Source organism: Montipora foliosa, chromosome 11 (genome assembly GCF_036669935.1).
Source record: "Montipora foliosa isolate CH-2021 chromosome 11, ASM3666993v2, whole genome shotgun sequence".
In the NCBI taxonomy this organism is placed as follows: domain Eukaryota; kingdom Metazoa; phylum Cnidaria; class Anthozoa; order Scleractinia; family Acroporidae; genus Montipora; species Montipora foliosa.
The window spans coordinates 11,372,758-11,385,257 of NC_090879.1; the positions used below are offsets into that span (position 1 = coordinate 11,372,758).

Below are 12,500 nucleotides of genomic sequence, written 5' to 3' on the forward strand. Positions count from 1 at the left end.
GATATTTTTTCATAATTTCATATTCTCTGTCAATATTTGCACAACAATCAAAACACGAAAATAGAAATGCAGGCAACAAATTTAGTCACATTTACCTCTTCGTCGAATTCTCATGCTAAACAAAGGAATTTTTAGTTATTGTGAAAATCTCTCTGTATTCGTTAGCAATCACCCTTTCAAATTTCAGAGAAATCGACCACTCTGCGAACATTTTATGAGTTTTTTTTCAATGGGATGTCAAAAGGGCAAGTGGATGTTATGCATAATCGGGCAAGTTCGGGCGATCAAGTTGCGCGTGTGACCCGTTATAAATATTTTTCACAAAATGTTCCCGAATCGTCAAGTATCACCACAGAGGACAAGAACATCATTCTAAAAGCTTATTCTACGCACAAATGGAGGTTCTGGAGGTAATTTTCTGATTGGAGATCACGTCTACGGCAGACGATAAATACAAACTCACGAGGCATGGTATATTTAATTACGTTAACACAACAGAAAGACGCTAACCTCATTTTGACTCGAAAATGCTTCACTATTGCCATAAAAACTATCCAGTTAAGCTCGTATACTACAAAACATGATGAATTCATAAAGGCCACCTTTTCCAGCGAAATATTTTATGAAACAAACAACATATTTGCTATTAGAGGCAATCTTTTTTTCAAAAAATCCTTAGCTGTCACATTTCCAATTTTTTTTACCTGAAGACTTTGCAGAGAACAGAGAGCACAGATCCACTTAGGGTGTTCGATTCCTTTTTTGTCTTTGTTGAACCCATAAGTTACCGGAGGATTTTTCATTTGGTTTCAGTGTCCTATATAACAGCACACTTAATAAAATATTAGAAATACAGCTCACTTTGATTTCGGCTCGACGGGCGATAGTTGTTGTCGAAGTCCATTACTCCCCGCTTTTAAGATTCCAGATATTTATTTTCCACCGCCTGTCTTATTTATCTCATTGACGTTCCATTCTTGAGCTCCGTAAGGGTATATTTGATTAAAGATGCACTAAAACGCCATGCGCGTTACAATGACTTTCGACGCCATTGCAGGTTTAATCATTAAATGTTCTCTTGTGTGCACGAGGGAAATCTACGCATTACTCCAGCCCCCTCAAACCTAACAAAATACGCACAGAAGACTATGCACAAAGACACCACTTAGCAGGGGAGTGACAGGCAAGACGTTTACTGACACGGAAAAAAGTATATAAAAGAAATGTAATAAATAAAAAAACCAAGAAATGAAACGTAGATTCCGACTGGGTTTGGCAACCCAGTAATATACAAAAATTGGATAAATGAGAGAGTATTTTAAGACGTGCCGAAAAGGGTGCTAGAAGAGTGCTGATGTAACACAACTTAAAGTAAATGGAATGATAAAAAAAGGGGACAAATGAGAGCGTGCTTTAAAGTGTGCCGAAAAGGGTGCGAACAGCGCTGATGTAACGCAACTCAAAGTAAATGGAATCATACAGAAATTGGACGAATGAGAGCATTTTTTAAGGCGTGCCGAAAAGGGTGCGAGAACAGCAATGATTTAACACATCTCAAGGTAAATGGAATTATACAAAAATTGGATAAATGAGAGCGTATTTTTAGGCGTCCCGAAAAGATTGCGAGAACAGCACTGATGTAACACAACTTAAATTAAATGGAATTATAAAAAAACTGGACAAATGAGAGCGTATTTTAATGCGTGCCGAAAAGGGTGCGAGAAAAGCACTGATGGAACACAACTCAAAGTAAATGGAAATATAGAAAAATTGGAAGTATAGAAAAATTGGGCAAATGAGAGTACATTATTACATTTTTTTAATAAAACTGACAAAATACAGGAGGCAAAGGTCCAACTCAAAGAAACACTTCAGAGAGTCAATGATATCATCTTTGAATTCTATTAAGGAAAACACATTGCCGATAGTGGTTTCAGCAAACCCCTTACCCGAATCGGGCTCTAATCTTCTACACTCTAACCAAAATCCATAAACCAAGGCCTTTCGGGAGACCTATAATCTCGGGCTGCGATGGCCCAAAAGAAATCATATCATTGTTTGTGGATCCATTACAGCCCATTGCTCAAAAGGCAAAATCGTTTCTCAAAGATACCACTGATTTTATCAATTTCATAGCAACAAACAAAGGTGTCACATAATACCAATTTGGTTTCTATTGATTTAACCAGCTTATGCGCAAATATCCCACAAGAGGAGGGCATATATAAGAACATTATGTACAACATACGACGATTTCTATAATGGTAATCCTCCTATCCCCACACGTTTTGTGGAACAAATGCTTAGCATCATTGCAGCGGAGAGATTTTAGCGGAGAAAACTACCTGCAAGTCCACGGGATAGCCACGGGAACACAAATGGCAGTATCTTTTGCCAACATTTTCATGGCAGAAATGCTAAGCCATTGCAAAGTTAAACTAACAGTATGGAAACGTTTCATTAATGACGTTTTCTCACTATGGGACGTAAATAAATAGGATATCAACCTGTTCATTGCACAAGTTAACAAGTTCCACCCAAATATAAAGTTTACAGCTGAAATTTCAGAGAAGGAGATCACTTTCCTAGACACAACAGTATACAAAGGAGAACGATTCGAAAAATAATCCATTCTCAATATCAGAACATATCACAAGCCGACTGAAACCTTCCAATGCACGCATTTTACCTCTTGTTGCCCACCCGGTGCCAAGAAGGGTTTTATTAAAGAAGAAGCTAGTAGGTTCCTCCGTACAAACTCCTGATAAACGCCATTTGAGGAGGCAATGTCTCGATTCAGAGCCCGCCTTGCAGAGCGAGGCTACCATGAGCAACTTATCGAGAGAACTCTATCTGAGACCAATTTTTCTGGAAGACAGTCGGCACTTAAACAAAAAGGTAAAACCAGCGAGAAAATTCTAACATTTGTCACAACATACAGCCCAGCAGTGTCAAATCTTCAAGCTATGCCGACTCGCAACTGGAGTTTTATTCGTTGCCATTGCTGGCAAACATATTCAAGAAACCTCCTTTAATTCGCACTGGATCAAAGTTTCGGCAACAAAAGAAAACCCTGTTAGGAAGAGACGGTAGGTGATAAGCTGAAATGGAATGTGGTAACAGGAGTTCTTTAATATATCAAATCAATGATTGATTGATTGATTGATTGATTGATTGATTGAGTGATTATATCTCAAAAACGAACTCGGTGACCCCCATTTTTGATTTCTGAAATGAAATCAGCATGCCATGCAGAATGAAACTTTCTGCAAAATTCCGTGGAGCAGATTCAGAGCCACCTTAAATAATGGAAAGTTTAAGGTAGCGCTGAATCCTCCTCACAGAACTGTTTTAAACTTTGCAGAGAGTTTCATCTTGGTTTTCTGATCATTTTTGTACAGTAAAAAAATGGTGTCACTGAGTTCGTTTTTTAGATATGAGCAACTAAAGCCAAAACATAGGGTGTTCTTTTTGCAAGGTTTTCCTGTTGCCATGGTAACTTGTACGCCACAAAAAAAAAAAAAGACTGCATCTTGTTTAGCGATTGATGTTTTACATGGTTACCACAACTTTGCTGTTACATGATCAAGTGTTGTATTGCCAATCCTTCTAATAACAAGGTCTCTTGAAAGTGTTGAAACTGGTTCGAGCCACCCAAAACTGAACACGAAATGCACATGGAAGGCAAATGTATGTGAAGTAAGGCAGACGAGTTGTGTGCGTTAACTCAGAACTGAGTAATTTTTTAATGTGGCGGATTTTATACAACCCACAGAAGGCCTTGATACATCTCTTGGCAACGTGAACATGTTGGAGTCAAACCAGGAACCCAAATTACAAAAACTTGTGGAGACGGTGTCAATGTATTTTTCAGGTTTATAGTTGTTGGCGAGAACCAACAATTAGAATTCTCTTTTTGAATCGTAACATAAGATAGCTCTGGCTCATCTTTCTTGTGTTAATCTTGGGCAACAACACAACAAAAGTTAATAAACTCAGCCAAAATAACCTTTCGAAAAATAGAATACTCTGAGTTTTACCCTTGGAAATTAAAACGGAGCTTTCGTCTTCATTTACTTTATATTACAGCTTATAGCTAGTGTTGGAGAAGAACTGAGCAAAATGTTCACGAAGCCAACAATGCGAAAACCTGAGGATAATTTTAGTCCTTTGTTAAGATGTATTAGAGATTATACCCTGAAAAATAAGGGAGGCGCGTACCATTAGTCAGAACTAGCCAGTCAGACCATACCATACCATTTGTAAAGAGAATACCTCTATCAATCAGAACTGTCCACATAAATCAGTTTCTTTCTACATAGTATGCATGGCAGTGATGGGGTTTTCGCGAAAACTCTCGAAAGAAGTCTGTTTCATTATCCAAATGCCCTGTCCGGCTGGCGAGTTCTGACTTTTAGTATGCGCCCTAAGGTTTAAATTTCAACAGAACTCAAGTAAATGTCGTATAATTTCCATGGGTTATTGCAGATCACTGCGGTTGCCTCCCAGGATGTTTACTGATTTGCCCCTGTGCATGGATCCTTTTGGCATCGAACGGTACACCCCAATATTGGTTTCACGGAAGATACTTATAAGTAAATCAGCAGAAGACAAAGAAGCGCAAAACAACAACAAATTTAAAAAAGAATTAACCGAAGTATGTAAACATATTAGATATTAGTTTTGCTAGATAGATCTTTCTCTTTTCTGCAGTTATATAAACAATGTTCTCGCGGAGGAGCCGATTACATTCCTTATTATGGAGCTGGAGGGGTGTGACTACATGTGTGACAGCTACAGGCCACGCCAGAGGAACTCGAACACCTATAGGTACTCTGTACGATGGATGGCAAGAGCTTCTCAATGCGCAAAAAAACGCGTCCATTAATGACAGGCGTAGGGGCAAGAAACACACACGACGTCGGAGTCCAAAGATTTACACACCGATCACAGACTTCATTTCCTTTGGTGACGTCCCTTGGCCTTGCGATGGCGATGCGAACGAAATGCTGGCCGTTATGCTGACAGGGGAGGAAACCACGTCCTCCACAAGTTTCTTTCCCGATATTCCCAGAACTTAAATGAAGAACTCGAAAATAATACTGAATAAAAAGTGAAAATAAAGGAAGGTTTGTCGGAATAGTAGTTCAAATTAAAATGTTCCCGACAACTTTTTTCCAGCCGTTTGCAGTTTATAAAGAACTGAGTTGCCATTACTACAAAGAAAGCCTAAGCAATTACCTATTTTAAAAATTATTTTAAGGCTAACTTACAAATCGATGAATTGTGAACATTTTATTTACTTTTAGTATTTTTAAGCTTGCCTTATTTGTACTTTGTAAATACTTTTTACTTATTACCTTTGCCTCCCTTTGTATTCCAAATTATTTGTAAGTAAGTCCACAACAGCCTTTGGCTGCCTCTTTCTTAACCTACTCGAATAAAGTATGTATCACTTGTAAACTACGTTGCGTTGTTTTCCTTGACTCGTCACATTTCTCGCCACTTTTCTGCAAATTTTACAATCTTAAGAGTCTTGTACTCTGACTAGTATCCTAATTGCGTTTTGCTTTCTGATAAGTAACTGCATGTAAGAAAGATAGTTTTCAACAAATCTCTTATTTCATTGCTCTTAGAAAACATCTCCTTCCTTTAAAAACGCAAAGCTATTCAGTGCAGTGAACGATTTTTTCGAGCTCGTGTACACAAGGTTCTCGACTGTTTACAAAATTCTGGGTCAGCGTGGTAGTGACAGAGTACTATTAAAAAGGGTTTTACAAATCTCTAAACGAGCGCTCCCAGCCTTTTGTCATACTGCCGCGTGCTTACAGGTAATCATTCAAACGAGCGCTATCTATTTAGGACTACCAGGTATCTGTAGCGTTGTGAAATACTACCCAGATTTGTATTACATTTTTAATTATCAAATTTTATCTACAACATTGACCAAAATGTAAACACTTCCAATTCCGTATGCAGGCCAGACTCTTCGTTTAATTTTTTTTCCACAAAAAAAGACGATAGAAATAGAATCAAATCTTTTTTTTTTTTCCAGTCATACTTTAGTCTTTAGGACAGCTCGTTGTAACAGTATTTTAGCTGTAAATTAATGTAATGTCTCGAAGATGTTAGCTCTTTCAGTTATTCTGTAATTCGAGATCAAATACATGAAGTTTATATGTGTATATATGTTACGTTTGGCAGGGCGCGTGCGTACACTTTGTAATCTGCGACTCCAACGCTTACCATATGAGAGAGAAAACAACTTTTCTCTTGAATATTTAAGCGGTCGAAATCTTAGTTAAGTTGAAATGACAAGGGCGGTCTGGAGCTGTGAGTAGGCGTGGGATTTGTCACATATGGTTTAGGGGCCGACATATCTCTCCCTCAATGCCGTACCGGGAGGCGAGGTCGGTAGCAGAAAGCAGCGAAGGGCCAACTGCGTCCAAAAGCGATCGCACGGGCCGAAATCCCGGGATGACTCGTTTGGTACGACACTCCAGTGCCATGTCTGGAGGTACTGCATTTTTCTCGTTTGTTCAAAGATTCCGTCAGTGCGTGCGTAAATGTTTTTCTGCCCCTGGGACACGTACGATACCAAAAAAAAAAAGATGCTAGTTTTTACAAGGAATTGACATTTCGGTTGATTCTTCAGGCATAAGCGTAAAGTAAGGACCGTGCGTGTCTGGTCTTTTCGACACAGAGGTGTGAGATCGATCGTTCCATGCGAACTGGGACGCCTAAAATGCTTTCTTGTCACTCGAGGCACGGCTGTTCACCAGTGAAGTTGTCTCTCTGGCCTTTCTGTGGACGAATTCCAGGACCTACCGATACAAATTGGGCAAGTTTTGAAAGCTAAAATCTTCAATCGATGCTGTATTTTGCTGGTAGGACTGGGTGGCCCGACACTTGGAAAAAAATCTATGAAATGAGAATCGGGGGACTTCCCTTGTCGTGGAATGGCAGAATTACCCAGAATCCTTTTTGGGCGTGAACAAGGCAACGACTGGCCCTCATGCATCAAATGGCGCGGAAGCGCGGCCGGAGGAAAAAAGTGAGCAGAAAACTAAGGAGTAGCCCTGGTACGTGCTGTTATTGTAGACTTTTGATTTCTGAACAAGTTTTTATCATGGAAACTTCGGGACAAAGTAATGCTTTTTTTCGCTGTTATGCTCGTAGCAAAATACTGGCCTTTGGTAATTTTTCCTGTCAAAAGAACGGCACTTGATGTAAATAAGAGAACACTGAAATTTATATTTGCAGATTACAAAAGTCAAGCTCTACATCTCTGTGTCATAAGCGCATTCAAACTTTCCCGATATTACTGTATAAAAGTCTGTTTTTTAATGATTTCCCTGCTACTGTATGCATGTGAAAAAATATTGAGTTTTCTCTCCGGTCTTCTTCTTAATACGATCTTCGCGGAAATTACCTTCTGTTCCTCAATAAAACCCAGAAACAACCAGTTGTGGCCTTAATTCTTTTTCTCACTGTACTTATCAGCCAAGTTGGACGATGCGCTAGCTGATTTTATCCGTACCACGGAGTTAACAGGTTTTAAAATGAGATCCCAGGGCCGCGCGCGCATTTTGTATAGCTGCTTTTCTTTTAAATTAATGTTTCTTTAAATATGTTATATTTAGTTATGTATCCGTATATGACATTATTTTAGCTGTAAATTAATGTAATGTCTCGAAGATGTTAGCTCTTTCAGTTATTCTGAAATTCGAGATCAAATACATGAAGTTTATGTGTGTATATATGTTACGTTTGGCAGGGCGCGTGCGTACACTTTGTAATCTACGACCCCAACGCTTACCATATGAGAGAGAAAACGACTTTTCTCTTGAATATTTAAGCGATCGAAATCTCAGTTAAGTTGAAATGACAAGGGCGGTCTGGAGCTGTGAGTAGGCGTGGGATTTGTCACATATGGTTTAGGGGCCGACATATCTCTCCCTCAATGCCGTACCGGGAGGCGAGGTCGGTAGCAGAAAGCAGCGAAGGGCCAACTGCGTCCAAAAGCGATCGCACGGGCCGAAATCCCGGGATGACTCGTTTGGTACGACACTCCAGCGCCATGTCTGGAGGTACTGCATTTTTCTCGCTTGTTCAAAGATTCCGTCAGTGCGTGCGTAAATGTTTTTCTGCCCCTGGGACACGTACGATACCAAAAAAAAATAAAAAAAAAGATGCTAGTTTTTACAAGGAATTGACATTTCGGTTGATTCTTCAGGCATAAGCGTAACGTAAGAGCCGTGCGTGTCTGGTTGTTTTCGACACAGAGGTGTGAGATCGATTGTTACATGCGAACTGGGACGCCTAAAATGCTTTTTTGTCACTCGAGGCACGGCGGTTCACGAGTGAAGTTGTCTCTCTGGCCTTTCTGTGGACGAATTCCAATTTGTATCTGACCTACCGATACAAATTGGGCAAGTTTTGAAAGCTAAAATCTTCAATCGATGCTGTATTTTGCTGGTAGGACTGGGTGGCCCGACACCTATGAGAATCGGGGAACTTCCCTTGTCATGGAATGGCAGAATTACCCAGAATCCTTTTAAGGCGTGAAGAAGGCAACTTGAGAAGCACGAGACTGGCCCTCATGCCCTCCCTCATGAAATGGCGCGTAAGCGCCTCTGGAGGAAAAAGTGAGAGGACGATTTCTGGTCAGATGCTAAGTAGTAGCTGTTATTGTGCTTTTGTGCTGGTAGCAAAATACTTGCCTTTTGTGATTTCTTGTTAAAGAAATTTATAATACTTAGATTTATATATGCAGACTACCTACTCCTTTTTGCTTATAATTAAAGTCAAACTCTTGATCTCTATGCAATAAGCGCATTCAAAGTTTCCTCATATTACTGTATTAAGTCTCTTTTTTTTATTGATTTTGCTGCTACTGTATATGAAAAATAAAGATATAATGCGCGCGTTGCCTAAACCGGTTTAACCGGAGTGACTAGCCCAGAAACTTGGGCTGCGGCGACTTTGAAGACTTGTTGAGAGCCCCTCTTTGCCTCCTTTTGGTGAGGCTCTGCTCGCACGGTGATGAAATATAACTGAGTTTCTCTCCGGTCTTCTTCTTAATGTGATCTTCGCGTAAATTAGATTCTGTCCCTCAATAAACCTACAACAACCAGTTATGGTTTTAGTTCTTTTTTTAGTTATCAGCCAAGTTGTGGAATGCGGTACCTGAGTTTATCCGTACCACTGAATTTAAATGTTTTATAATGAGAACTATGTATATTTGTAGCTGTAACTGTAATGTTCCAAGATTCTAGCTCCTGTATTTACTTTGAAATTCGAAATGAAAGAGAGTTTATGCATGTATGACGGTATGTTACCTTAAGCAGGGCGCTTGCGTACACTTTGTAATTCGCGACTCCAGAGCTTACCATATGAGAGATACAATGACTTAATTATTTAATTAAGCGATGGAAACCGCATTCTGAATTGACCAGGGCGGTCTGGAGCTGTGAGTAGGAGTGTGATTTGTCTCATATGGTTTAGGGGTTAACAATTCTCTCTCTCAGCATCAGTCGGCATCATTGAGTCAAAATCCTCGCTTTTATTTCTTCAGTCAGTAAAATCCATTTTCATGGCTGGTTCTTTCCAAGCACGGATTTTCCACGGTACTCTGTGTAAACAACGTAATCTCTGCCGTTACCTCGAAAATGGTCGCTTGTCCCCAGATCAATTGACCTCAAAGTCGGCCCTCTTCAGTTACTTTCCGTCGGTGGACTTTCTAATCTCACGGATGAGAACGATAGACCGTATAGCCCCTGTTTTGAGATCCCATATTAAGATCTCTAACATTTTGGAGCCTTGATTAAAACTGGGTGTTCTGCACCGTTTCTCTCCCCGTTTTTCAGGGCTGTGCTTACTCCCTTGTCGACCCTTGGGGGTTCCTGTCTCGTGACAATGCTCTATGTCACGCGATTTTAGGTGAATGAGTTGCACGCTTGACGAACGGTCTGCAAAACGTTCGCTTATTTATGTTCCTGCAACCTTCACTGCATCCTATGTGTCGTTAGCGTGCGTTTAAAAAAAGAATGATTTTGCATTTAACCACGAATCCGTGTTGGAAGTGAGTGTTTTCACCTAGCAATTTGGAATAGAATAATTTGAAGGTTAATTTAGTTCTTTGCCAGCAGCTGTTTTTATCACGAAGCTAATGTTTTCAAACTCACTACAGAATCTTAGTGCTGTTTGGATTTCCAGTTTATTACTTGGAATAACCTACTGAATTTGTTAAAATCGTCTGGTTGGATTGACGCTGTGTTACTCTCCTTAAACTCTACAAAATCAAGATTATGCGTTCAATTAGTTTCTGTGCGGCTTTTTTACCTTCATTGCTAATTATCGAGATTTCAGTTTTTGTTGGAGCAACATTAGATAGGAACGTTGTTAAACGATGGTCTACCCAAGTGGAGAACTATTTATTGAAACTCGCTGAGGAGGGATTGAAAACACAAGAGCTACAGAAGTTGTACGATGCTGCAAATTACACGGTTGAAGAGAAAAATGGCTTTGATACCATCAGATCCGTGAAGTCAAGACTTGGGAATTACTTTGTTAAAAAGGAGACAACAGCTAAGGTACCTTAATTAAAGTACATAACGACTGTGTTACGATCATAAAAATGCTCACGATCGATTAGTGAACCTTAAAGCCTAGTTTACACTGTGACATAAGCATAAGCATAAGTACTGTATAAGGAAAAGGAATCGTTTCCTTTTTCGTATGTTTATGCTTATGCTTATATGTCACGTTTACATAAACATAAGCATAACACCGAGGTGTCAGAGCTCTGTTTTTGATGTCTACGGATATTCAAGTTAATAGCGGCAGGTACAAAACACAGGTCACAGGTCACAGGTCATTGTTTTACCAAATTGAATACAGAAAGTATCCTAAACATTCATAAAAGCTAACCTTAGGCCTGTTTTTTAGGCCTAAAGAAATGTTTTTAGGCCCAAGGTTAGCTTTTATGAATGTTAAGGATACTTTCTGTATAGGTAAAACAATGACCTGTGACCTGTGACCTGTGACCTGTGACCTGCGTTTTGTACCTACCGAGTTAATAGTGCCTAAGATGTCGTACGAATTAAGGCACTGTTTTTTCCAGAAACTTGCTGAGCCAGTTCGCAATTATCCTGGCCTTTGCGACAATTCGCCAAAAATAAAATTCTCGGTCTGCTGGTTGCAGTTCCTGAGTCTTCTTACAGTTCTTTCCTATTTTGGAAAATATCCCTTTACCAACAGGACCTTTTCAGTCTGTTTTCTTGTTGCCATCATCTTCTTCTACGAAGCAAAAGGTCAGTCGTAGTAGGAGGAGGAGAAATTCTTCTTTGTGCGTCATTTTGGAAACATTGCTCGTCTCATTCTCCAGTGAGGTTTTTCTGGAACTAAACTGTGCTTGCTTATATCACTTCTCTTATGCTTATGCAACATGTGTGAACTTTGTTCTGCTTATGCTTATGTGGCGGTGTAAACCACACTTAATTATAAGGTGTTGTAGGACATTGGAACATTCCATTTTTCATCTGCAACTCCCTTATGGAAGGCATAATTCTGACATTCCTTTGTGCACCAATTCAGATTCTGACACCACCACTCACACTGGAAAAAGTGATAACGACACCCCAATGCATTTCTGAAATACTCATTCCGAACCCATGCTGTCTTGACATTTTATGCTACTGTACTGATTCCAGTACTTCTTTTCAGAAAATATAGAGATTCCAACACCTTCTTGTAAGCCAAATCTGTTTCCAACACCCCTCCAAAACTCTCAATTCCACATTCCAACAGGTACATTTCAATTATGCCTTCCGTAGGGGGGAGGGTGGTGCAGATAAAAAATGGAATGTCCCATTCTAAACTGACGGCCTGTTTCAAATTTTATAGTTCGTTTGAATGAGGATTTTTGTAATGTAATGATAATGTTGGGCTTGTGAGATTAAAGTTTCATAACTGCATATGGTCACTGAAAGAATGAGAAAAAGAAGAAAAGGAAAGTGTGCATACATGTACAATAGATCCGACACTTGGCCAGCAATTTCAGGTTCAAAAGTCACTAAAGCAGGGTGTGTTTGTCATAATGTGTATGCAGTTGAAACTCTACAAGTGCCTTGCTTTGAAATAAATAAAGTGAGGTGAGATCATTTTCAAACTTGAAACTTACAGTATAGGCAAATGTAAATCCTAAAATTAATATAAACATTCACAAAAAACTTATGTGAAAAATGATGAGATAGTCGACTTCTAGACAGTCTTGCAGTGCACTGTGGCTGACAGAATGACGGGTTTAAAGTACAGGTCACTTTTCACAGGTCACTTGTTACAAAACCTTTACTAATTAACTAAACTTTAATAGACCTCATTAGGCCTTGTTAGGCTTAAAAATGATGTTTAGGCCTAACAAGGTTTTAGGTTGCTTCAGTATAGGTAAAACAATGACCTGTAAGGAGAGATCTTTAGAATTGTGACCTGTGTTTTAA

General features: G+C 39.5%; 1 protein-coding gene across 1 annotated transcript in view; it reads left to right on the forward strand.

The window, feature by feature from the left end:
* Positions 1-9,927: 9,927 nt before the first annotated feature.
* LOC137977683 (voltage-dependent calcium channel subunit alpha-2/delta-1-like) overlaps positions 9,928-12,500 on the forward strand; it is a 45,275-nt gene continuing 42,702 nt past the window's right edge. The window contains exon 1 of the mRNA XM_068824981.1: positions 9,928-10,595. Within this exon, the coding sequence (XP_068681082.1) occupies positions 10,311-10,595 (285 nt within the window). The 5' untranslated portion in view covers positions 9,928-10,310. The remainder of the gene's footprint in view (positions 10,596-12,500) is intronic.